Source organism: Bufo gargarizans, chromosome 2 (assembly GCF_014858855.1).
Source record: "Bufo gargarizans isolate SCDJY-AF-19 chromosome 2, ASM1485885v1, whole genome shotgun sequence".
NCBI classification, from domain to species: Eukaryota; Metazoa; Chordata; class Amphibia; order Anura; family Bufonidae; genus Bufo; species Bufo gargarizans.
The window spans coordinates 529,061,323-529,088,864 of NC_058081.1; the positions used below are offsets into that span (position 1 = coordinate 529,061,323).

The 27,542-nt window shown below is 42.6% G+C and overlaps 1 protein-coding gene across 2 annotated transcripts in view; it reads right to left on the reverse strand.

Annotated features, from left to right (window-relative positions):
• LOC122926611 (solute carrier organic anion transporter family member 1C1-like) overlaps positions 1-27,542 on the reverse strand; it is a 196,809-nt gene that overhangs the window by 61,416 nt on the left and 107,851 nt on the right. For both annotated transcript variants that reach the window (XM_044278035.1, XM_044278036.1), the window contains exons 3-6: positions 21,166-21,307; positions 20,955-21,087; positions 16,777-16,892; positions 15,937-16,083 (exon numbers count right to left, since the gene is read on the reverse strand). In XM_044278035.1, the coding sequence (XP_044133970.1) occupies positions 15,937-16,083; positions 16,777-16,892; positions 20,955-21,087; positions 21,166-21,307 (538 nt within the window). The remainder of the gene's footprint in view (positions 1-15,936; positions 16,084-16,776; positions 16,893-20,954; positions 21,088-21,165; positions 21,308-27,542) is intronic.

A 27,542-nucleotide genomic window follows, 5' to 3' on the forward strand; every position in this document is an offset into this window, starting at 1 on the left:
ACACAGTTCCTCAGTCTCAGCTTCCTCTAAGATGGCTGCTTCCTTTTCTTCCCCAGGGTCTGAAACTCCACCTCTCATGAATATGAAAATATATGTAGTCTGTTAGCTGTGTTTTGGAAACAGCAGCATCTTATGGCGAAACAGCAGAATGTCATTCCAGATCATTTAACTTAATCTACACAAACAGTGTTCAGACAATGAGAGCTGTTTCCTCATCTCACAATGTGAGCACCCCAAAATAAGTAGTATTAGAGCACTTTTTAACCCCAATTACAGAATCAAGGCATTTTACAATTGTTTATCTATTAACCAAGGAGGACACTGTTCAATTAGTTCCTGCACTCTCCTATGCTCTCCCTATACTGCGTAAAAAGTCTCCTATGATCTCCCTACACTGCCTCTGAACTCTCCCTTTCCAATATTTCACAATTAAAGGTTTTCTTAATCACTGTCCCTAGTGCCTGTCATTCATTTCACAGTAAAATGGTGAAAACCAGGTAGGATGAGGTTTTTTTAGGGCTGTGACATCCCAAGAGCTGACTAGCTGCTGATTTGCACGCTGCACTGCATTATGATTGATTTGTTACCCTAAAAGCGCGAGGAAAATTGTTGTGAATCAAATTTTTCCTATACTTCAAATCAAATTCCACTTCATCAGCTATGATTCGCTCAACACTAGTTACCACCTTTCCCAACAAAAAATATGGCTTAACACTGGGTGTTATTTGGCACCAATGGTTTGAGACTTATTTTTTTCCCTGTTGTGGACACCCCTGTGCATTTAACATCTATTAAGTCTTTATTTTAAAATTGTCTCTGCCGGGAATCAAACCAATGACCTTCTGCATTAACCCCTTCAAGACCAATCCAGTTTTCACAATAAGGACCGAGCCACATTTTGCAAATCTGACATGTTTCACTTTATGTGGTAATAACTCTGGAACGCTTTACTTATATAAGCGATTCTGAGATTGTTTTCTCATGACATATTATACTTCATGTTGGTGGTAAATTTGAGTCAATATGTTTCATCTTTATTTATAGTGATGAGCGGTAGGGGCGATATTCAAATTCGCAATATTTTGCTAATATTTGGTCGAATATTCGTCATATATTCGCAAATTTGAGATTATTTTCTTGATCGTGAAAAATTGACAATGTAATATTTGCATAATGCGTGCAAAATACGGGCGTGGGTCACTATAGCTACATTTTACAAGCTGCTAGAAGTTTCCTGAGACTGGAGAAAATGGTTGGCACGGCAGAACATTACAATAGCTTTATATGCAGATAGAGTGCTCCAATATATTTGCGATTGCGAAACTGGCACTAATGATGCAAATATTTTGGCGCAATATGTGCAACTTCACATTTTAACAGGTCTGACTACTTATTAGTGATTGGTGAACTAAGTATTGTTGTGAACTTGTGACATCACAGCACTATATATGTATGTATGTATGTAGCATAAATACATACATACAGCAATATGTTTGTAGCATGTATGTATGACAGCCGAACCTATCATCTACACTATATCACTATCTAACCTACGCTGACTATCTTCCACTAACTATCTGTATTATATAGATATATAAGCTATCTAACTAACTAACTATCTAATGTAATGACACAGGAAAGAAGAGAGCACAGCAATAACGCTGCTGTCTCTGTCAGATCTGCAAAATACTGCATACAAGGGCTGCTGGGGAGGTTCTTACAGTCAGGTCCATAAATATTGGGGCATCGACACAATTCTAACATTTTTGGCTCTATACACCACCACAATGGATTTGAAACAAAACAAGGTGTGCTTTAACTGCAGACTGTCAGCTTTAATTTGAGGGTATTTACATCCAAATCAGGTGAACGGTGTAGGAATTACAACAGTTTGCATATGTGCCTCCCACTTGTTGAGGGACCAAAAGTAATAGGACAGAATAAAAATCATAAATCAAAATTTTACTTTTTAATACTTGGTTGCAAATCCTTTGCAGTCAATCACAGCCTGAAGTCTGGAACGCATAGACATCACCAGACGCTGGGTTTCATCCCTGGTGATGCTCTGCCAGGCCTCTACTGCAACTGTCTTCAGTTCCTGCTTGTTCTTGGGGCATTTTCCCATCAGTTTTGTATTCAGCAGGTGAAATGCATGCTCAATTGGATTCAGGTCAGGTGATTGACTTAGCCATTGCATAACATCCACTTCTTTCCCTTAAAAAACTCTTTGGTTGCTTTTGCAGTATGCTTTGGGTCACTGTCCATCTGCACTGTGAAGCGCCGTCCAATGAGTTCTGAAGCATTTGGCTAAAAATGAGCAGATAATATTGCCCGAAACACTTCAGAATTCATCCTGCTGCTTTTGTCAGCAGTCACATCATCAAGAGAACCAGTTCCATTGGCAGCCATACATGCCCATGCCATGACACTATCACCACCATGCTTCACTGATGAGGTGGTATGCTTAGGATCATGAGCAGTTCCTTTCCTTCTCCATTCTGTTCTCTTCCCATCACTCTGGTACAAGTTAATCTTGGTGTCATCTGTCCATAGAATGTTGTTCCAGAACTGTGAAGGCTTTTTTAGATGTTGTTTGGCAAACTCTAATCTGGCCTTCCTGTTTTTGAGGCTCACCAATGGTTTACATCTTGTGGTGAACCCTCTGTATTCACTCTGGTGAAGTATTTTCTTGATTGTTGCCTTTACACACATACACCTACCTCCTGGAGAGTGTTCTTGATCTGGCCAACTGTTCGGCCATCCACCACAGTTGTTTTCCGTGGTCTTCCAGTTCTTTTGGTGTTGCTGAGCTCACTGGTGCGTTCCTTGTTTTTAAGAATGTTCCAAATAGTTGTTTTGGCCACTGCCTAATGTTTTTTGCTATGTCTCTTTACTGATAGTGACAGCTCTTTGCATCTCATCTTGAAGGTTGACAGCAACAGATTCCAAATGCAAATAGCACACTTGAAATGAACTCTGGGCCTTTTATCTGCTCATTGTAATTGGGATAGTGAGGGAATAACACACACCTGGCCATGGAACAGCTGAGAAGCAAATTGTCCTATTACTTTTGGTCCCTTAACAAGTGGGAGGCACATATGCAAATTGTTGTAATTCCTACACCGTTCACCTGATTTGGATGCAAATACCCTCAAATTAAAGCTGACAGTCTGCAGTTATAGCAAATTTTGTTTGTTTCATTAAAAATCCATTGTGGTGGTGTATAGAGCCAAAAATTTTAGAATTGTGTTGATGTCCGAATATTTATGGACCTGACTGTATATAGTAAGGGGTAGGAAACTTTCCTATTGGTTGCTAGGGATGTTGCTAAGCTCAGACAAAGACATTGCAGCCTGCTCATTGGCCCACAAGCAAGAAGGGAGGTTACTGATGAAGAAAAAATCTAGAATATTTGAAATTACGAATATATATCACTATATTCTAAATATTTGAGAATTCTCAAAGTGCTGATATTTGCGATTAATATTCGCTATTCGAATATTCGCGCCCAACACTATTTATTTATAAAAATTCCAAAATTTACAGAAAATTTTGAAAAACTCCCAATTTTTGAAATTTGAATGTCTCTGCTTTTAAAGCAGATGGTGATACCTCATAAAATAGTTGTTACTGTACATTTCCCAGATGTCTACTTCATGTTGGCATCATTTTGTAAATGTCAGTTTATTTTTTAGGACGTTAAAAGGCTTAGAATTTTAGAAGCAATTCTTTAATTTTTTTTGAAAATTTCCAAAACCCACTTTTTAAGGACCAGTTCAGTTATGAAGTCACTTTGTGGGGTTTACATAGTAGAAATCACCTATAAATGAACCCATTTTAGAAACTACACTTCCCAAGTTATTCAAAAATGATTTTACAAACTTTGTTAACCCTTTACGTGTGAAAGGAATGAAAGGAAAATGGAGGTGAAATTTCAAAACCCTCTTTTTTTGCAGATATTTCATTTTAATCTATTTTTCCCTGTAATATAGCAAGGGTTAACAGCCAAAGAAAACTCAATATTTATTACCCTGATTCTGCAGTTTACAGAAGCTCCCCACATGTGGTGATAAACTGCTGTATGGGCACATGTCAGGGCGCAGAGGGAAAGGAGCGCCATATGGATTTTGGAGAGCAGATGTCACTGGGATAATTTTAAGTTGCCATGTCACATTTGAAGACTAGTGATGAGCGGGAGGTGCCATATTCGATTTTGCGATATTTCGTGAATATTCGAGTGAATATTTGTGTTATATTCGTCTAAATCGAATATTCGCAATTATTCCAATTATAGCGAATAATATGCGATTTAATTAATCGCGTATTGCGATTATTTCTTTTGATAGTATAAGGCAACAGTCCTATGCTAATTGACTATGGCTAGGCTAATATGTGTATTTTCCTAAATTTCATAATATTGCTCTAACTTCGTCTTTTAGAATATTACGATACGAATATTCTAAAAGACGAAGTTAGCGCAATATTACGAATATTCTAAAAAAATAAGTTAGAGCAATATTACGAATATTCTAAAAGACGAAGTTAGAGCAATATTACGAAATTTCGTAAAATACACATATGGATTGTAATTTAGCTAATATAGTGCTATAATCCTTTTTTTTCTCTAATTTTTTTTGCCTCTTCTGAACTTAAGTTTTGTAAAATATGTACACTATTAAAAAAATTACTATAGCAGTATATTAGCTAAAATTTAAATTTCGTAATATTGCTCTAACTTCGTCTTTTAGAATATTCGTAATATTGCTCTAACTTCATCTTTTAGAATATTATGAATATTCTAAAAGACGAAGTTAGAGCAATATTAAGAATATTCTAAAAGACGAAGTTAGAGCAATATTACGAATATTCTAAAAGACGAAGTTAGAGCAATATTACGAATATTCTAAAAGACGAAGTTAGAGCAATATTACGAAATTTCGTAAAATATACATAGATTGTATTTTAGCTAATATGGAATATAGCAGTGCTAAGTTGAAATCGCCATGCGATTACTTCGAGTTATATTAATCGCATCGCGATTTCAACTTAATGCTATATTCCATATAGGTTAATTCTAGCCTAATAGGCTAGAATTAACGAATATGGAATATAGCAGTGTTAAGTTGAAATCGCAATTCGATTATTATAACTTGAATTAATCTAATTGCAATTTCAACGTAATACTCAAATCCGACAGTACATTCTAGTATATGGAGACGTTCCCATGGTGATGGGGACGCTCCATGAGAACGGAAGTCGGCAGAAGCGGCAACGGGCACTGACTGGAGCAGCCAGGAATACAAAGGACAGGTAAGAACAACTTTAGGGAAGTGGGAAAGAAAAAAATATTCTAAATATTCGCGAAATCTCGAAATTGCGATATTCGAGAAAAAAATTCGCAATTCGAATATTCACGCTCAACACTATTGAAGACCCCCTTATGCACCCCTAGAGTAGAAACTCCCAAAAAGTGACCCCATTTTGTAAACTGCGGGATGAGGTGACAGTTTTATTGGTACTATTTTGGGATACATATGATTTTTTGATTGCTCAATATTACGCTTTTTGTGAGGCAAGGTAACGAAAAAAATGGCTGTTGTGGCACAGTTTTTAATTTTTGTTTTTCAAGGAGTTCTCCTTACAGGATAGATCATGTGTTGCTTTTAAAGAGCAGGTTGATACGGACGCGACAGTACCAAATATGCAATTTTTTTGTTATTTCAGTTTTACATAGTAAAGCATTTTTTAAAACAAAATGTTTTTGTGTCTTCATTTTCTGAAAGCTACATTTCTTTTATTTTTCTGCCGATTGTCTTGTACAGGGGCTCTTTTTTTGCAGGATGAGCTGACATTTTTATTGTGTTTTATTTTTGTGTACATGTGATTTATTGATCATTCATTATGACACCTTTTTGGGGCAAGGTGATCAAAAAATGGCTATTTTGGCACAGTTATTCAACTGAGGGGCTAGATCATGTGATATTTTTAAATAGCAGGTCATTACGGATGTAGCATGCCTAATATGTAATTTTTTTTATACTTATTTCAGTTTTATACAATAAAAGTATTTGTGAAAAAATATCATGTTTTTTGGGTCACAATTTTCTAAAAGCTACATTTTTTTTATTCTTCTGCTGATCGTCTTGTATAGGGGCAATTTTTTGGGGAAAGAGGTGACGTTTTAATAGGTAGCATTTTTAAGTACATATGATTTTTTTTGATCACTCAATATTACACTATGTGGCAAAGTGACCAAAATTGTTTTTATTTTTATTTTTTTATTGAATTCATCTTAGGGGTTAGATTATGTGATATCTTTATAGAGCAGGTTGTTATGGACACGGCGATACCTAATATGTCAACTTTTTTATGTATTTCAGTTATACACTCGGTAACACTGACATGGAAAAGGATCTAGGAATTCTAATAAACAGCAAACTAAGCAGCAAAAACCAGTGTCAGGCAGCTGCTGCCAAGGCCAATAAGATAATGGGTTGCATCAGAAGGGGCATAGATGCCCGTGATAAGAACATAGTCTTACCACTTTACAAATCGCTAGTCAGACCACACATGGAGTACTGTGCACAGTTCTGGGCTCCTGTAAACAAGGCAGACATAGCAGAGCTGGAGAAGGTCCAGAGGAGGGCAACTAAAGTAATAACTGGAATGGGCAACTAGAGTACCCTGAAAGATTATCAAAATTAGGGTTATTCACTTTAGAAAAAAGATGACTGTGGGGAGATCTAATTAATATGTATAAATATATCAGGGGTCAGTACAGAGATCTATCCCATCATCTATTTATCCCCAGGACTGTTACTGTGACGAGGGGACATCCTCTGCGTCTGGAGGAAAGAAGGTTTGTACACAAACATAGAAGAGGATTCTTTACGGTAAGAGCAGTGAGACTATGGAACTCTCTGCCTGAGGAGGTGGTGATGGTGAGTAGAGATGAGCGAACTTCTGTTTTAAGTTCGGCGGAGTACAATAAAGGAATTTAAGAGGGGCCTGGATGTATTTCTGGAGCGTAATAATATTACAGGCTATAGCTACTAGAAAGGGGTTGTTGATCCAGGGAGTTATTCTGATTGCCTGACTGGAGTCGGGAAGGAATATTTTCTTCCCCTAAAGTGGGGAAAATGGGCTTTTACCTCACAGGTTTTTTTTTTTGCCTTCCTCTGGATCAACTTGCAGAATAACAGGCCAAATTGGATGGACAAATGTCTTTTTTCAGCCTTATGTACTATGTTACTATGTTACATAATAAAGGCATGTTTGATAAAAAATAAAATCATGTTTTAGCATCTCCATTTTCTGAAAGCCATAATTTTTTTCTTTTTTTGGGGGCGATTGTCTTATGTACGGGCTCATTTTTTGCAGGAAGAGATGATGGTTTGATTGGCACTATGACTTTTTGATCACTTGATATTACACTTTTTGTGATGAAAGATGACAAAAAATTGCATCTTTTGCAGTTTTTTTTTAAGGTGTTCACCTTAGGGGGTAATTCAATATAATATTTTTATAGAGCAGGTCATTACAGACGTGGAGATACCTAATATGTCAACTTTTTTTTTAATTGATTTAAGTTTTACACTATAAAAGCATTTTTGAAGGAAAAAAAATAATGTTTTAGTGTCTCGATTTTCTGAAAGCCATATTTTTGTAACCTTTTGGGCGATTGTCTTATGTATGGGCAAATTTTTTTTTTTGCGGGAAGAGATTACGGTTTAATTGGTACCATTATGGGGTGTGTATGACTTTTTGACTGCTTGGAATTATACTTTTTGTGATGAAGGTGACAAAAAAATGTAATTTTTGGCACAGTCTTTTTTTTTTTTACGACGTTCACCTGAGGGGGTAGATCATGTGATATTTTTATAGAGCAGGTTGTTATGGATGCGGTTATACCTAATATGTCTTTTTTTCAGTTTTACACTATAAAAGCATTTTTAAAGAAAAATCAAATCATGTTTTAGTGTCTCCATTTTCTGAAAGCCATATCTTATTTTTAACTTTTTGGCGATTGTCTTGTGTAGGGGCGGATTTTTTGTGGGAAGAGTTTAATTGTTACTACAAAAAAAAAACTGAGAAAAAATGGCATTTGTTTTTGTCACCTTACATCACAAAAAGTGGAATTCCAAGTGATCAAAAAGACACATGAACCCTCAGTTCATGTGTCTTTTTGATCACTTAGAATTCCACTTTTTGTGATGTAAGGTGACAAAAACAAATGTCATTTTTGCTCAGTTTTTTTTTTTTTATGGCATTCACCTGAGGTGGTAGATTATGTGACATTTTTATAGAGCACGTCGTTACGGACGCGGCGTTACCTAATATGTCTGTTTTATTTAGATTTTTTTTTAACACTATTTTAAGGTGAGGAGGATTTTTTTTTATACTTGAACATAATTTTTGGGATTACAAAAAAACTTTTTTACTATTTTTTTACTTTTTATTTTTGTCACCCTGTGGGTCTTCAACTTTTCAGGGTTTGATCCCTGTTTCAATTCAGTACAATACATTCTATATGGTACTGAATTGAACTGTCAGTATCTTACACAGTAATACTCTGACAGTTGCCTAGGAGACCCAGCCTGCAGGCTGGATCTCCTGGGCTTCTGTAGCTGGCAGGATACCATCTTGGCCTTTGCAACCATCGACTCCCTGTCACCCACTGCCGGGGGGGGGGGGCGATGGAATCAGCTCCTGCACCCACCTGATCACATCACGTACATGCAAGAAGCCGCATTCCTTCACATACATGTGTACGTGAGAATGCGTGAAGGGGTTAAATAAGTTTCCGGGGCTTTCACTATTGATGACCTATCCTCAGGATACAGGCAGGTCATCAATATCAGATCGGCGGGGTTCCGATACTCCCACCAATCAGCTGTATGAAAAGACAGCGCGTGCAGTGCGCACATGCCATCTCCCATCTCTCTTCCTGTCTGCTGCTGCCATCCCTGGTCCTTGTCTAGACAACCCAGTTAAAGGTAAAAACTTGAACCACTTATACATAGAGATCAATCCTAGCAAATGAAAGATTTTCTATAGATAAAAACCTCAGTAGTATTTTACCAACGTATTATGTATTCATATATAAAATGTACTGAAATCTAAAAAACTAAATTTGTTCCCTGTTGGGGACACTCTGTGTATTTTACATTTACGAAGTCTCTATTTTATGATGGTATCCATATTTAACGGACCTGCAGTTTGCAGATTTCTAAACAGATACAGTCTGTGTGGTCCATTAAGTGATGTTCATTACTGTCATTAGATGGAGACGACGTTTCCATGATTTTATTTGTTCTCCTTCATATAATGGACAGTTTTGTGATTATTTTAATTTATTTTGTGCTGTAAATGTTTTTGCAATTGCTAAAAAAAATATGAAATGTCCTGATATCTAGAAAACAAAACTCCCGTACAATGTCCTAGTATATCTAAAGTTATGGCCGGACTGGGTGGCGGAGCCTTTAGCGAAGGCCAACATGACGGGAGGTTTGGTTCAGGGAGACCCCGGGGGATAGGGATAGGGTCCTTTGGTTAGAGGGGTGGGGTTTAAGGAGTCTCTGGGGGGTAGAGATTTGCCGATTTGAGGGGTGTGGGTTAACGGGCTAAAATGCCGGAGTGGAAGGAATCCGCAGTGTAGGCGGAGCCCACGGCGTACATTTGCTCAGGTGCAGGAGAAGAAGGTGCCCCCCAGAGTGATCAGCATGTCGGGAGGCACAGAGCTGCTGCGTGTCCGGAGGCAGTGTGCAGCTGGCCCCCATCACCAAGCCTGCAGCAGGAGGTAAGCTCCGCCCCTATATCCATGTTGGGGAGCAGCATTAACATCCCTGGCTTGTGCTCAGCCAGGGGACAGTATGGGGAGGCGACTTCGTCTGAAGAAAGAAGGTCAGTGCAGAGGACTGAACGGCTGGACTTAGGATCTTCGGCTGATGCGGTCACAGCACCCAGGTGACCTTTTCCGCAGTTAGCGGCGGGTGATGGAGGTGCCAGGAGGCTATCCAATAGATTTAGGTAAGGGTTTAGGGCAGTTATTGGGAGGGTTAGCAGGCTTATTAGCTGGTTGGGGTATGGGGGGTACGTCCCCATTGCCGGCATAGGGGGTGACAGGGGGGCTCTAGGGGGTCCAGTATGGTGTGGGGGGGCAGGTTAGGAATAGGGAGTAGTGTGGCATCGGTGCAAACGCAGGCGGGTGGCACGGCAGATGATGAAATTGCGCAGTTAGATGACAAAGCGAGAGGGGAGGTATATGTATGCTTTTAGGGCCCTTTGGGGGCCCATTTAAAGCAGGAGATAAGGGAGCAAATTTGTAAGGGGAAATACGTTGAGATTTTTTATTTACTCCCGTTGGATAAGTTTAATCTGGATAGGGGGCGGAGGGACGATGGTAAGAAAGAGGAGGAGGAGAAGCGGAGGTATCATTTAATACCTGCAAACTTTCTCAAATTGGTTGCAGGCGTTTGCAATATTAGCAAGCGTGATAGGGGAGAAGACGCCAGAGTTCTGTTCGGCGCTGTTTTGCAACTTGGATGCAATCGGCGAGGCGTATCGGGTGTACGGGGGAATAGCATGGCTGCGTTACGATGAACAGTTCAGGCAGCGGAAGGCGGTGCGTCCAGAAATGAGATGGGATCACAAAGATATACTGTAGCTTTGTGGTTGAAGGTGTATGCACCTATTAGGTCGGGTCAGTCCTTTCAGGGGGAATCAGGAGGTGAGGGTCAATCCAATGTCGTGGCAGCCTCCGCGAAGGGATTGTGTTTCTCGTTCAATGACAGGGGCTGTAAATTCGGAGCTACGTGTACATTTAAACACAAATGCACCATATGTGGGGGGTCCCATGGGGATGCGCGATGCTTCAGGGGTAATAGACAAAGAGGGGGGACGCCGGTCCGTCTGGAAAGGATGGAGCTGTTTTTAGATAGATATCCGGATAGAGAGGTGGTGGCTTTGTTACAGGAGGGTTTTTTATTGGGTTTTAAAATTCTGTTAGTTTCAAGGGGGGCGGTGTTGTAAAAAGGAATTTGAGGTCGACTAGGGAACATCCGGAGGTAGTGGCAGAAAAACTTAAAGAAGAGGTTATGCTAGGTAGGATGGCGGGCCTATTTTCAGAACCACCATTAGTGAATTTGCGGGTGTCACCACTGGGTGTGGTTCCAAAACAGGAGAGGAATAAGTTCTGACTTATTCATCATCTGTCTATTCCAAGGGGATCGTCGGTCAATGACGGTATTGTATCCGGCCTTGTGTTCGGTGGTCTATACCTGATTTGACGTGGCAGTTGAGTAGCTTAAGAAGTTTGGAAAAGGGGCGTTGCTAGCAAAGACCGATATTGAGGCGGCGTTTAGGTTATTGCCAGTGCATCCAGATTGCATCTGTTGAGGTGTTTTTGGGATGGGGGATATTTTGTGGATCGGGGTTTGCCTATGGGTTGTTCTCTGTCATGTGCATACTTTGAAGCGTTTAGCTCGTCTTTGGAATGGCGGGTGGCGGATTGGTCAGGTTGTCAATCTGTCATTTACTACTTGGACGATTTTCTTTGTATTGGGCCCCCGAATTCTAGCGTGTGTGCGCTATTGTTGCACACATTGGGTACGTTGTTTGGGGCGTTTGGGGTTCCATTGGCAACAGGAAAGACAATGGGACTGGTCACGGAATTGAGTATTTTGGGAATAGTGATTGACACAATTAGGGTGGAATGTAAACTGCCTAAGTTGGTGGATTTAAAGGGAGAGGTAGCGAGGGCGAGTTGGTTAAAAAAGATTAAATTGAGTGAGCTTCAGTCACTTCTGGAAAAACTTAATTTTGCGTGCCAGATTATGCCCATGGAGAGGGTTTTTAGCAGACAGTTAGCAGGGTCGATGGCAGGTATAGTTGCACCACACCACTACATTCGGTTGGGGAATTAATTGAGAGCAGACTTGAAGGTTTGGAGTTCCTGTTTGGAGAATTATAATGATCGCTGGCTATTCATGGGGGAGGTGGAGAACTCTTTTGATTTTGAGTTATTTTGGGACGCGGCGGGCGGTTGTGGTTTTGGAGTTTACTGCAGGGGTCAATGGTGCGCTGGGGGATGGCCAGATAGTTGGGTGGAAAAAGGATGGGTTAAAAATGTTGCATTGTTGGAGCTTTTTACCATAGTGGTGGCAGTTAAGTTGTGGGGAAATGTTTTTCGGAAAAAAAAAGTTTGCTTCCACTGCGATAAATTGGGAGTGGTTCAGGCGATAAATGGGTTGTCGGCCTCGTCGCCATTAGTGGTGCGGCTGCTACAGCGTCTGGTATTGGAGTGTCTATCGCTTAATACTTGAGTGGTGGCGGTGCATGTGCTGATGCTCTCTCTCGTTCACAGTGGAATTGTTTCCAGCAGCTGACCCCAGAGGCAGAAGAGTTTGGGAGGGTGTGCCCGAGTTGTCCATGGGATGTTCTGGAGGGACCATAGCGGGGCTCATTCAGGCATCATTGGCGCCCGTGGGTGACATATATAAAAGCAATGCAGTACTGGGAGAACTGGTTTAATAGGTTGGGTGTTGGGAACGAAGAGTCTGAAGTTTCGCTGTTGTTGTTTGTGCATTGTAGAGAGGAGGGTTGGTCGGTGGCAAAGATGAATAGTTACATAGCAGGGTTGGCTTTTGGGTTCAAGTTGAGGAAAATTACAGACTTTACGAAGTCCTTTTTGGTTATGCGGGCGTTAAAAGGGGGGTGAAGGTTAAAGACAGGGCAAGATAGTAGGAGGCCGGTGTCTTTTGCTTTGCTTTTGGGGTTAGAAGAGTCAAAGTGTCTTTGTAGGTCTGCCTGGGAGAAGTGATTATTTAGATTAGCGTTTTTTGGGGTGTTATGCTTGGGGGAGTTAGTCTGTATGACGGTTAGCCGAGTGGGAGGTTTGCTCAGGGAGAACTTGGATTTGTTCCACGATAGGGTGGAATTCATCATCCGTCGTTCAAAGACGCATGTAGAAAAAGAGGGCGTAGAGTAGTACTGTTCGGCATTCCAGACTGTGCAATGTGTCCAGTACAATGTACAGTACAGACCAAAAGTTTGGACACACCCTCTCATTCAAAGAGTTTTCTTTATTTTCATGACTATGAAAATTGTAGATTCACACTGAAGGCATCAAACTATGAATTAACACATATGGAATTATATACATAACAAAAAAGTCTGAAACAACTGAAAATATGTCATATTCTAGGTTCTTCAAAGTAGCCACCTTTTGCTTTGATTACTGCTTTGCACACTCTTGGCATTCTCTTGATGAGCTTCAAGAGGTAGTCACCTGAAATGGTTTTCACTTCACAGGTGTGCCCTGTCAGGTTTAATAAGTGGGATTTCTTGCCTTATAAATGGGGTTGGGACCATCAGTTGCGTTGTGGAGAAGTCAGGTGGATACACATGAGTGGCCATCATTACTTTAAGAAATGAAGGTCAGTCAGTCTGAACAATTGGGAAAACTTTGAAAGTGCCCCCAAGTGCAGTCACAAAAACCATCAAGCGCTACAAAGAAACTGGCTCACATGTGGACCATGTAAGGGCTATTTGACCATGAAGGAGGGTGATGGGGTGCTGCGCCAGATGACCTGGCCTCCACAGTCACCGGACCTGAACCCAATCGAGATGGTTTGGGGTGAGCTGGACCGCAGAGTGAAGGCAAAAGGGCCGACAAGTGCTAAGCATCTCTGGTAACTCCATCAAGACTGTTAGAAGACCATTTCAGGTGACTACCTCTTGAAGCTCATCAAGAGAATGCCAAGAGTGTGCAAAGCAGTAATCAAAGCAAAAGGTGGCTACTTTGAAGAACCTAGAATATGACATATTTTCAGTTGTTTCACACTTTTTTGTTATGTATATAATTCCACATGTGTTAGTTCATAGTTTTGATGCCTTCAGTGTGAATCTACAATTTTCATAGTCATGAAAATAAAGAAAACTCTTTGAATGAGAAGGTGTGTCCAAACTTTTGGTCTGTACTGTATGTGGGAATATGGGGCAGAAATGAGGATGCAGGTTTTACCTTTGTTAGTGCATAATGATGGGTCTTTTCTATCCCGCTTTCAGTTTACTGCAGTTTTTTCAAAATGTTTACATCAGTTAGGGCTGAGTCAGGCATTCAAGTCATTTGTTTAGGATTGGAGCGGTGACGGAGGTCGGCTCGGTGGAGGTTGAGTGATGAGGTAATAAAGCGCATTGGGCGTTGGTAGTCCATTCGTTTTAGGTCTTATGTCCACTTAAATCGAATGTAATTTGAAGAAGTTGGGGAAATGTTTTTTTTTTTTGCAGGGGTAGTGTTTTTTTGACAGCAGTATTGTTCCTTGTTTTGGTTTTCTATCGTTACAGGTGCGGTATTGGCCCTTGTGTGGCTCCTTGGACATTCATATGTTTTTGGGGGGCTGTCCGGGCAGCGGTTCGCCTGGACGATCAGCAATTGGGCTTCTCGCAGTCGGCAGTGGTGGTAAGGTGGTTGGGTTGCAGGGGCATGGTATGGGCCTGGGTGTTGCCAGAAGTACATCAGTTTCTTAGGCAGGATAGTGTTGTGTTAGTGCTGCATGTGGGCAGCAACGATTTGGCAGCACGGACGTTTTGGGAACTACTTCGGAACCTTAAGTTTGATCTGTTGAGGTTATGGGCTTTGTTTCCAAATTTATTGACAGTATGGTCAGATATAGTCCCGAGGATGGTTTGGAGGGGTGCCAGATCAGTGGAGGGCGTGAACAGGTTGAGAGTTAAGGTAAACTGGGCGATTGGGGTTGGGGGATTTTGGAGGTCTGATGGTGTGCATTTAAATGCAGTCGGTTTAGATATGTGGAGTCTGGCGTTACAGAAAGGTATTGAGATGGCTTTGAAATCATGGAGGGATGCACAGACTTAAGGGGTCAAATCTGTGCGTTGGTGGTGGGGGAAGGTCCTTGAAGTTGGTTATATTCACAGGTGAGGATGATGGGAGGGCTTCTAAGCTGGTGGGCAATGGCTGGAGGCAAGATGGATCACCCCAGTGGGGTAATTTCAGTTATTTGGGGCTTCAAGGACCTCCCCCTGGAGGGAATTATCATTGTAAAGAGTTTATGGTATTTATATATATTGTATGTTAATAAAATGGCTGCTGCGGCCGATTCATTTCAGCTTGTTGTCCGAGTTTTATTAAGGTTAAAGGGGTGTTGAACACTGGGTTGGAAATGTATCGGTGGGGAGTGGGCCAGATAAGGGGCAGGTGAGTATTAGAGGGGTCAGACGGAAGGTAACCAATACCTCCGTCATGATATATATGTAGATTTCCGTCCATTTTACATCGGAATACATAATGTATGAGAAAAATACTGAATTTTTTAGCCATAGAAAATTTGCCCTATAGGTCAATGGTTGGGGTCTGTGCTTTCAATGCAAAAGGTTGTTGGTTTGATTTCTGGCAGAGAGGATTTAAAAACAGAGACTGAAGGACAGTTAAATAAATAAGGTTGTCCCCAGGCTTGGGGAATACCCAGCATCAGACTGGCCCACCGGAGTACCAGTAGATCTTCAGATGGACCCAGGCTCTGATAACATAATGGGTTCCAGTAGTCCAAGAGAACAAAAACATTTGGGGGAGCTGCCAATCACTTGCCAATAGGGTCCGTATTGAGGATATTAGAGTTGGGCCCTGAGAATAATTTTCTCTGGTGGACAGAAGGAACCCCAGTCCAACAGTGGGAATACCCCCCGCTTCAGGGCCATAGCACTTACTCCATAGTGGACACAGACAGTGACTCCCAGAAGCACAGACTCCATATATGGACAACACCGGTAAGTTAATGAGTTAGTAAAAAATAATAATACTGGTACCAATAGTCTTATCAAAATATTGGCTATGCTGGTGGAATACTGGCCAGGTGGCAACCCTAACTGTAGCTCCACGTACTCTTTATATCTTCTAACCTATAACATCACCATTACCTATATATAGTGCTGTGTTCTTTGGCTCAGCAAAATCATCAATGTAGGAAATTCCCAGGGGAGTAATGGGGGTCTCTCCGATACCTCGCAGCATATTCCCGACCAAGACGTAAACCCAAAAGTGAGAGCTTGTCTTCTTCACACACTCTGAAAACATAAACAGGTCACATGTAGCAGTAAAGATGTTGTAATCTTAGACCAACTGCCTAGACCTGCGCCAGATTTATCACAGGAGTTTAGACTGGATGATAAATGTAGTGTATTGCAGACACATTTCTTCAGCTCTATACCAACTATTGGTTGTCTTAGTTTGCAAAAAAAGTTTACACCAATATTGTGGTCCGCTTTTGTTGAAAAAAATCATATATAAGGGAACACAATCTGTGAAGCAATGCAGTCATGTTGTGATGTGTGGTTAATTTCTGTAAACCAAGATGCAACACGTTTTGGTGCAATTTATGTAAACATCTAGGTGCACTCACTTTAGTAAATGCAAGCTACAGTATTGTGTATAAAAATGGTGATACATATGACTACAGGTAACATCTACTACATTATCTGTGGAGTTATCACTGTGTGTTATCAGAAAATGTGCTGAGGGCTGACTATCCTGGAATATCTGGGAGGCACCTGGAAAAAGGCGAGATCTCCCATACTCCCAGAAGACCTAACAAATCTTCTGGGTGCTTTGTGGAGGGGTGCTTTCTCTTGGAGAGTGACCCTCCATGTACTTAACTGTGTGTGGTTGCTGTTTGACATGTGACAGTTCTTTTTCCCTTCTTTGTACTACATCCGTTTTTGTTATATTTTGATCACATGAGTCTGAGGTCAGTTACTTACCTGGTTTGATGTCCTCGGTTAATGTTGTGTTGGCCAGACATGGGGAGACACTATAGGTGGAGTCTGTAGAATTGATGGGCGAAGTCACTTGCACCTTCACTGCATCATACTTATAACTGTGAATATAAAAGCGTGTGCGTGAAATGATGGCGCCAGCAGGACACTGCCTCAGCCAGTTAGTGCTACGCTTGTTTTCTCCTCCAAGACATCATGCGGTCAGCAAAGCACAGCACACAAGCTATTGCTGGCTGCAAATAGAGAGACCTGTGTGCAATAGAAGAGCCCAACCTCAGGAGAACTCAGGCAGATTACCAACGTACCCCACAATGAAAATTTCTGGTGGGCCAATTACCTTTTGCAATGCAGTGGGCAACCTGACTGCTCCGTGTATTACAGTATGTAACACACATAACAGATCCCCTAGCCCTGCGGTGCTATGGGGATTTAAGGAGTCCTTTCTCTGAGAGTACCATGCTTAGCTGTATATGGCTACATTAGTTCCATGATGACTCCATATATGTCTCTTTCCATATATACTGTAAAGTCATCCCTGAGGGTATCCCAAAACACTGTTAGCATCATATATGGGGGTACCCCTGTATATTTGAAATTTATTCTGTCCCTACAATTGAATTACTGGCAGGTCTCAAACCCGGGGCGTTCTGTATGGGAGACTGACACACAAACCAGTAGGCTACAGAGCCCATTATTAGAAAGCTTTTCTAAAACAAATCTTCTTCCCTGCACATTAGAATGCTGAAGGCCCATACTTACCTGTGTGTAGATAGGACGGAAATTACTTGTATTTTAACCTGCTCACGTCCTCTCCTGTACATGTGCAAATGCTTTATTGCAAATATTTTGTATTTGTACTATATTTTGTATGTTTTTGGCTGTTTGTACCAGTTAAGGATGTAGATGGCAATGGTTGGCAAGGAACAGGGCTAACCAACCTGTTCCTCCCCCTTGGCTGGAGTGGGCTGGAGAGGAAGTTCCTGGGAAACCTTAGAGAGGAGAGGAAGCACACATCTAGGCTCCTGCTCCCGTGAAGGATTCTCCAGAGAGAACACCACAATCATATTCTCAAGTAAATCCTTGAGAAGTAAGAAGGCAGAGTGACCAGCGAACACCTGCATTAAAGACACTGCTGGAAGGTGAGGAACTACAGTTAAGGGTCCATTCAGACGTCTGTAGTGTTTTGCGGTCCACAAATTGCGGACTGCAAAACACGGACATCGCACATCGTCAGCACTATATAGAGAATTCTTATTCTTGTCCGCAGCTGCGGACAAGAATAGGACATGCTCTATTTTTTTGCCGGAAGTTTGGAGCCGCGGAATAGAAGAGGGGATGCGGACAGCATACTGTGTGCTGTCCGCATCTTTTCCGGCCCCATTGAAAATAAATGGGTCCACAACCGTTCCGCATAATTGCGGAACGGATCCGTGCCATTCATATGGACTTCTGAATGGACTCTTAGCCACCCATCAACCGGACTACTGCTAGGTCAGTTACTATAAAAGTTGAGGCTAGATCTGATAGTGCTTACAAGTGCTAAGTTGCAGCCATCCATAGTCTTTACTGATGCCAGAAAAAGTGCAGGTGGAATGGTTTTTCCATCACATCATACACTGCTCCTATCCAGGGGTTACAACCGCCCTGCAATTCAGCAGCGGTGGTTGTGCTTGCACACTGTAGGAAAAAGTGCTGGCCTATGCGTACTTCCATGGTTTGGCCACCAGAGAGGCTGATGCCTTTTCTTATACTGTGCAAGCACAGCCACCGCTACTAGAATGCAGGGTGGTCGCAACCCCTGAATGCGAGCAGCCTATAATGTGATGGAAAAATGAATCAATCCAGCAAAGAAGGCAATATGGACAATCACCATACATTAGTAAGTGCCTTGTATTAACTTTGTGTATATTGTTAAGTGCAATTTGCTGAAGTAAGACAACCCCTTTAATACAAAGGGCACCTCAAATACTATCAGGCAAGAGCCCCAACATCAGGGTGTGCCACTATGATTTACAGGTGAAACTCAAAAAATTTGAATATCGTGCAAAGTTCATTTATTTCAGTAATGCAACTTAAAAAGTGAAACTAACATATGAGAAAGACTCATTACATGCAAAGCGAGATATTTCAAGCCTTTATTTGTTATAATTTGGATGATTATGGCTTATAGTTTATGAAACCCCAAAGTCACAATCTCAGGTCCCCTTTGCTCAGGGGGTAAGGAGTAATTAGCCAACTAGAGTGTGACACTTTGAGCCTAGAATATTGAACCTTTTCACAAAATTCAAATTTTAAGCTGCATTAATGCAATTCTTTTAATTTGCATACTGAAATAAATGGACTTTTGCACTATATTCTAATTTTTCGAGTTTCACCTGTATATGAACTGTCATTTTGTCACTTCACCTCCCTGAAAAACTGACAAAAAGTGATCAAAAAACAATACACATGCCAAAATGGAATTAACAGAAACTAAAGATCACCCCACAAAAAAATGAGCCCTCACTCAATTCAGTAGAGTAACCAGCAAAAAGTTTTGGTGATGCAAAAAAAAAAATTTTGTCCAAAGTTTACATTTTTTTGTTTAAGTATTGAAACATTATAAAAACTATATAAATGTGGTATCGTTGTAATTGTACTGACCTAGAGAATGATGCTAACGCATCAGTTTTAACGCCTAGTGAAGACAGTAAAAACAAAACCCAGAAAACTATGTTATCCCCAGGACTGTGACTGTAACGAGGGGACATCCTCTGCGCCTGGAGGAAAGAAGGTTTGTACACAAACATAGAAAAGGATTCTTTACGGTAAGAGCAGTGAGAATATGGAACTCTCTGCCTGAGGAGGTGGTGATGGTGAGTACAATAAAGGAATTCAAGAGGGGCCTGGATGTATTTCTGGAGCTTAATAATATTACAGGCTATAGCTACTAGAGAGGGGTCTTCCTCTGGATCAACTTGCGGGATGACGGGCCGAACTGGATGGACAAATGTCTTTTTTCGGCCTTATGTACTATGTTACTATGTTACTATGTTACTATGTTGGAATTGTGTTATTTTTTCCAATTCCGCCCCATTTGGAAATTTTTCTCCAATTTCCTGCTACATCATATGCAATTAAATGGTGTCATTAGAAAGTACAACTTGACCTGCAAAAAAATTTAATACCTCATATGGCTATGTATATGGAAAAAAAAAAAATAAGTTATGGCTCCAAAAAAACAAAAAACAAAACAAAATAAAAAAGGCTCAAAAATACTATGTACCCCAAATGATACCAATGAAAACTACAGATGGTCTTGGAAAAATCCACCCTTCCTACAGCTCCGTAAAAATAAAAATAAAAAAGTTATGGTTCTTGGAATGCAAAAATCTTTTCTTTTTTTTTTTTTTTAAAAAAAAGGGTTTTTATTGTGCAAAGGTAGTAAAAAGCAAAAAAAAAAAAAAAAGTATATATTTGGTATCACAGTGATCGTACTGACTGTCACTTTTGCTGCAAAGTGAATGCTGCAAAATTTACATTGTGTTATGCTTTTCGGACTGGTCGTTCACATAATTGATGCATGTGCTCCATCCGCTAGTGTGCTGGCTTACTTGGCTTGGCCTGTCCTTCTACCATTTTCACTCCACCTACAACATGGGGCCGATTCTATGCTTTTTTCCAGGGCTCCTTTGAGTTGCCAATTGGCCCCTGGACTCAAGGTACTTGGGAATGGAGCTAGGTAGAAAAATACCCCCTACAGGGCTCCAGTGTCAGCTCCCTCTCCATGACAATAGCGCCCGCTCACCTCAGTGAGCGTATGGATGGTGGGGGTCTCCCCTCAGACAGTTTAGTGTCAAGTAGCATCTACCACATAATATGAATTCAGTGTGCATTATCTGTGGTGTTACATATGACTGCAGGTGATCAAGGCCCTACTACATCATCTGTACTTGCTGTGTTAAGTTGGGATTTCTTAAAACCGAATCCACTTTGCAGGTACGTAAACAATGTGGATTTGCCACCACACATTTGCTGCATTTTGTCCCATGTGGATGCGCCCTAATATTGCCATGTATCTATAGGGTTGGCCCACAGAATCAATTCCGCTAGTGGGTCGTTGGCACCCCATTCCGACAATCGCCAGAGCTCAGGGTCAGGATATAACACAGTGTGATACATACGGTCCCATGAAGAAATGTGGCATCGCTGTAAGGAAACCGCCCAGCGCCATGACCAAGCAGCCAGCAGCGATAATCCTTGGTCTATGAAGCTTTGCCCCAAAGTAACTGACAAAGGCAATCATCAGCAGGTTTCCTGTATGGAGAAAAAACAAAAAACAAAGATAAAATACCCCAGACATGAAGGTAAATTAAAGGTAATAATAATAATTACCAAACTCAAAGCTTCCGTCCACTATCCCGACTGTGGAGGAGGAAATGTCGAAGCGGCGCTCAATCTGTGTTATTGAGCTCTTCATGTAACTCCCAGCAAATGCCTTAGCGAAATAACAGAAAGAAAGAGCGACCAGGAAAGCCTGCAAAAGAGTGGAGGAGAAGGAGGATGACAACATTGCCTCCTAGAGTGCTACTACTGAAACACTGGAGAGTAGAGATGAGCAAATTTCTCAAAAATTCGATTCGGCCGCTTCACTGATTTTTTTATTCGGTTTAATACGAATTTATTTGCAGCAAATCACGTTAAAAAAGAGCTATTCCCTGGCTGCAGAGAGCCTGTATAGTGGTATAGAACAATGTGCCTTGCAGTAATGCGCATAGTGAGTCTGCTGTGGTAGCGAAACAGTACTGTGAGTCAGTATGACATGCAGATGACAGGTGTCGCTCTTAGAATCACTGCACACTTCACTTATTTGGGCAGTTATGGGGCCAAAACTGACCAAATAACTCAAGTGTGAACTTAACCTTACAGGTCAATGCTAGCGTCAAGAAGATGCGCACTACTTTTACAACGTCGGCAGCTGATTCCACATGGATGTCTACAGAACCTGTTCTAGCAAATGCTTATACAAGTAGAGCCCCCCCCCCCAACAGAGTGGAGAGGGTGTCAGCAGTGAGTTTGTGTTGACGTGCCCTTCCTCTGATCCATCAGAATAACCCCAAAAAAATGGATACTGTCTGTGGAGAATCCGCCTTCACTCAGTCAGCATTTGGTCAGTAATCCATCAGTATTGCCAATGCCAAAAAAACAAGGAGTGGATCCAAAACAGAGATGACACGTGAATGGAATATTTGCATGTCTTCTGTGTTTTGTACCCACTCCTGCTTTTGGCTACCAAATCATAAGCCAATTCTGGTGCAAAATAGGGACCATGTCATGATACATAGACAGGATCCGTTGTGCGTCTCATTTTTCCTTCCTTCTGACAGATCAGAAGAAGAGTCAAATAAATGATGATGCCAGCCAGGCCGAAAGGCAAAATAGTGGCCCAGTCATGAAGTGGGGAGTGTGGGAACAGAATGAGAAGTCCACAGAGTGGCCCTATAACATAGTGGTGAGGTGGAAGCAGCATAAGGAGACTAGTGATTAGCGGCATAGGCAATATTTGTTTTTGCGATATTTAGCGAATTTCTACAATTCGTGATATCATCATTTTTTTCGCGATTGCGCAAATCGGCACACTGAGTGGGCCTGGTGGGCCGAACTGCATATTGGAGATGCCACAACCTCTGCCGAACAGCTCAAAGGTATGTTGGACTTAGCCAAGGAGCATCATCAAGTTTTCAGCAAACACCCCCTGGACTATGGTCAAACTGGCTTAATAAAGCACACTATTCCAACTGGCACTCATGCTCCAATCAAAGAAAGATATAGGCCAGTGCCTCCAGCCCTATACCAGCAGGTGAAGAAGATAGTTCACGATATGAAGACAGCTAATGTCATCCAAGATAGTCACAGCCCCTGGGCTACCCCTCTGGTTCTAGTAAAAAAGAAGGAGGATGGAACCATCCGTTTCTGCGTGGATTATGGATTATCGCAAAATCAACAACATTACGCACAAGGACGCGTACCCCCTGCCATGAATTGAAGAGTCTCTAGCAGCCCTGGGATCTGTTGCTAGATTTTCCACCCTGGATCTAATGTCATGGAAGGTGTACAGGAAACAAGACAATGCAAAATGAATATATGACTCACTGGATCCAAAACTAAGGAACAAAAGGGAGACCCCTGCATAAGACCTGGCACTCTCCCTGACTGCTCAGCCTATGCGAAAATCCCAATGGTGGATGATCGCATATCCTCGTACCTCGACTATATACCACCTGAACACCCTACAATAGTGAGGGGACACGACCACCGGCTCCCTACACTAGACACAGAGGGAGTCAGGGTCACCTGGGATCCAGCAAACAGAAAATCACAAATAAATGTACAGCACTTAACTTGTAGAAGACTGGAAAATGGGATCAGCATGCACACACACTCCAGGAAGTTGTATAAGCCGCACACTAATGCATTATGGGGAGGAATTTAAAGGGATGCAATCAGTCCAACTACATGACAGCTGAGAGAGGCTAACGAGATGAGGAACTGAAAACCAAAACAAAGAAAACTCAAGGAGGAGGTTCTGAAAGGCTTCTGTCAGAGCTTCTCAGCTGGCTATTGGCAAGTCCCCATGGCACCGGAAGATAAAGGAAAAAACGCTTTCACTACCCCAATGGGTTTGTTCAATGTTCAATTACATGCCATTCGGGCTGTACAATGCCCCAGGGACATTCCGAAGACTCATGGAGAGATGTCTTGTACACAAAAACTTTGAGTCCATATTGATGATGTGATCGTCTTCTCCAAGACCTATGAAGAGTATTTACAGCACTTGGTGGAAGTGTTCCAGACTCTGACCCAGTATGGATTGAAAGTAAAACCTTCAAAGTGTCACTTACTGAAGCCCCGAGTGAAATATTTCGGACATGTGAGTGTGGAGGCTGTGAAAGCAGACCCTGATTAGATAGATGAAGTACAAAGCTGGCCCGCTCCTAAGACCGTCAAAGAAGTCAAGAGCTTTCTTGGATTTGCAAGTTACTATCGGAGATTTATCCCACACTTTGCCCAAATTGCAGAAATTATCCAGGAGCTTCTGAAGTGTCATCCCAAAGGTAGTCAGAATTCTAAGATACTGGTAGAGTGGAACGAAGAGCAAGAGACTGCTTTCAAACTGTTAAAAGACAAACTTACAGAGCCACTAGTTCTGGGCTACCCTGACTTTAGCCTGCCCTTCTGCCTCTATACTGATGCAAGTGAGAAAGATTTAGGAGCCGTACTACCTCAGACTCAAGCCGGAACTGAGAGAGTCATCGCCTATGCCAGCAGATCTTTATGAGAGCCGGAAAGGAATGACCACAATTATAGCTCATTCAAACTGGAATTCCTAGCCTTGGTATGGGTTGTGACTGAGAAGTTTAAGGATTATCTGGCAGCTACAGCTTTCACTGTCTACACCAATAACAATCCACTGGCTCACTTGAACACTGCACGTCTGGGAGCTCTAGACTGGCGAACTTCAACTTTACAATTAAGTACCGGAATGTAAAAGCGAATGCCAATGCCAATGCCTTGTCCAGGCTACCCGCCCAAAAAGAGCTAATTTCTAAAGATGATCAGTGGGAAGATGTGGAAATGCCAATGTTCTACTCCCGATTTGCCCGACAGGAAGCTCTACGCAATAAACACCAAGTCTCCGAAGCCACTAGTTCTACAAAGACCTGTGGTCCATCACCTCCAGTTAAGAAAGAGCTCTGGCTCCAACTAGAAGCAGAGAGTAGAGTTATCGGAGAACTGTTGGACTATTTTTCCAGTGGGCGTGTATCGGAGAGAATCCGGCAGCGGAGAACTGACTCGGTGCTAATTAGCCTCTGGCAACAACGGAGACTGCTTTTTCTACAGAGACATCTGCTCCTCAGGAGAACGCTTGATCCAGTCACTAGTGAGCGCCTCCATCAGATAGTGGTGCCCGAAGAGAAGCTAAGATGGTAATGGACATGTACCATAATAGGTCTGGTCATTTTGGAACCCAAAAAGCAGAAGCCACCATCAGGCGGCGTTTCTACTGGACTGGCATGAGAAGTGATATTGAAGCCTGTGGCCGGGAGTGTCCCACCTGTGCTGTGGCCAGAGGAGAAAAACATGATCAGTGGGCCCCCCTTCATCCAATAGTGAGTAAGAGTCCTCAGAAATCGTGGCTATCAATCACGTTAAAATAGAACCCAGCAGATCTGGATACACTTATGCTATGACAATCATAGACCACTACATCAAGTCCGTCGTGGCTGTGCCTGTAATGGACTTAACTGCTAAAACTACAGTAGCTGCCATATGAAAGACCTTCGTTCTGCCGTATGGGTGTCCTGACAAGATACTCACTGATCAAGATTCCGCATTCTAATCTCAGTTGTTCTATGAACTTTATGCACTGTACAACTGCAAAAAAACTGAGGACCACCGCATATCACCCACAGGGAAATGGACTGTGCGATAAGATAAATCAGACACTGATCAATATGCTCAAGGCAGTGCCAGGGCCGAGTGGCCTTCGCTTCTCCCTGAATTAGTGTACCTGCACAACAACAAAACCCACTGCTCCACTGGGTACAACCAGTGGTGTAGCATGGGGGGGCGTGGGGGCCATTGCCCCGGGTGCAAAATTGCAGGGGGCGCCAGGCAGCAAGCACTTCAAAGAGGGCCACGGGTGCCTATGGCTCCTGTACCCTTCAGGCTAGTGGCCTGAAGCCTATGAGGCATTAGAGTGACCGTATTGACTAGAATGGAGTTGCTCCTAGGAGGTATGATGTCAGGGGAAGAGGCGGAGTCTCATAATCCAGGGGGAGGGGCCTCAATATTTGCAGGAGATTCTACAGAGCACGTTGTTGGAAAGAGGAGCAGATGCTTCAGGTCAGTGTATGGAGGAGAATATTGACTGGTATGTTTACTTGGGGGGCTTTTTGCAGGGGCTGAAGGGAGGAGGAATAATCTTTGTACTGTATGTTAGAGGGGTCTGAAGAGAGGGTAGTCGGGGTGATAATATTTACATGGGACTGTATGCTGGAGGGGCTGAAGGCAGGAAGAGTGGTGAATTTTACATGGGACTGTTTGCAAGAAGGGCTGGAAGGCTGGAAGAGTGATGTATCTTATGGGACTGTATGCTGGAGGGGCTGAAGGTCATCGGCGAAGAGAGGGAGGGTGATATTATTTACATGGGCTGTATGCTGGAGGGGATGAAGGGAGGGGGAGTTTTGTATTTTACATGGGACTGTATTTTGAAGGGGCTAAGGCAGGGAAGTGATGTGTCTTACATGGGACTGAATGCTGGAGGGGCTGAAGGCGAGGGGTTGTATCTTACATGGGACTATATGCTGGAGGGCCTGAATGCAGGAAAGTGATGTATCTTACATGGGACTGTATGCTGGAGGAGCTGAAGGCAGGGGGAGTGATGCATTTTACATGGGACTGTATGCTGGAGGGATTGAAGGCAGGGGGAGTGATGCATTTTACATGGGACTTTTTGCAAGAAGGGCTGGAAGGCAGGGTGTGATGTATCTTACATGGGACTTGTGGCGAAACCAACCTCGCCACTGGGTTTTGGAGAGGGCTGTTTAAAAGCCTTTTGCCTCAGGATTATGGCCCATAGTAACTTTAAAGGAGAAAACAGACCGGCCGCACAGCTTAAATCTGTCTGTAGAATTGTATTTTATGTTATTATGCATTCGGTTAAATTGTATGTTATGTGAGGGCACCCAGATAGCTAATATTATTGTATTTGTGTATTCTGAGTGCCATTTACCTAATGATATGCACTCAGACTTGAGCTATCTGGGGATATGTTAAATGTCTGTGTTTGCTGTGGGGGTGTGCCATTGTGTGTTTAAATGGTGATGTCTGTCCTGTTGTCTCCACATGTGTATTGGTGATCTCCCTTTGTCCTGAGAGATAATTGGATTGCCTTCGGTTGTCTCTGGGACAGAGAGGAGGAAACCATGATGCATTGTGGGGATGTGTTGTATCTGTTCTGTATTTGCAAAACTGTAATAAAAACCAGGCTGGGTGTGCCAGCACATCAGACCACTCCTGACCCTCAAGACGGAGCCTTGTCTCGTTATTGGGGGGATTCCCTGTATGCTGTTGGAGACTGATTGCCAGGAGTGTAAGCTGACTGTACGCTTTTCCTGTTCGTCTGCTGACAGCTATTTGCGAGGTTCCAGTTTGGAGTGCTATTTTGTATCCAGTTCGAGAGGTAGTTGTTCCTGCCCCCCAGCAGCAGCATGTTTTTTTGGGAATTGGGAGCCTAGTCTCCATTCCCCAGCGGCAGTGTGAAGTGCAGGGAGGGGAGAGCAGCGGCCTCCCTCCCCAGCGGCAGGCTGAGTTACAGGGGGCAGAGGTAGTTGTTCCTGCCCCCCAGCAGCAGCATGATTTTTTGGGAATTGGGAGCCTAGTCTCCATTCCCCAGTGGCAGTGTGAAGTGCAGGGAGGTGTGAAGTGCAGGGAGGGGAGAGCAGCGGCCTCCCTCCCCAGCAGCAGGCTGAGTTACAGGGGGCAGAGGTAGTTGTTCCTGCCCCCCAGCAGCAGCATGATTTTTGGGGAATTGGGAGCCTAGTCTACATTCCCCAGCGGCCGTGTGATGTACAGGGAATTGGGAGCCGAGTCTCCATTCCCCAGCGGCAGGCGGAGTTACAGGGGGCAGAGACAGTCGGTCCTGTCCCCCAGCAGCAGCAGGATTTGTTGGGAACTGGGAGCCTAGTCTCCATTCCCCAGCGGCAGCT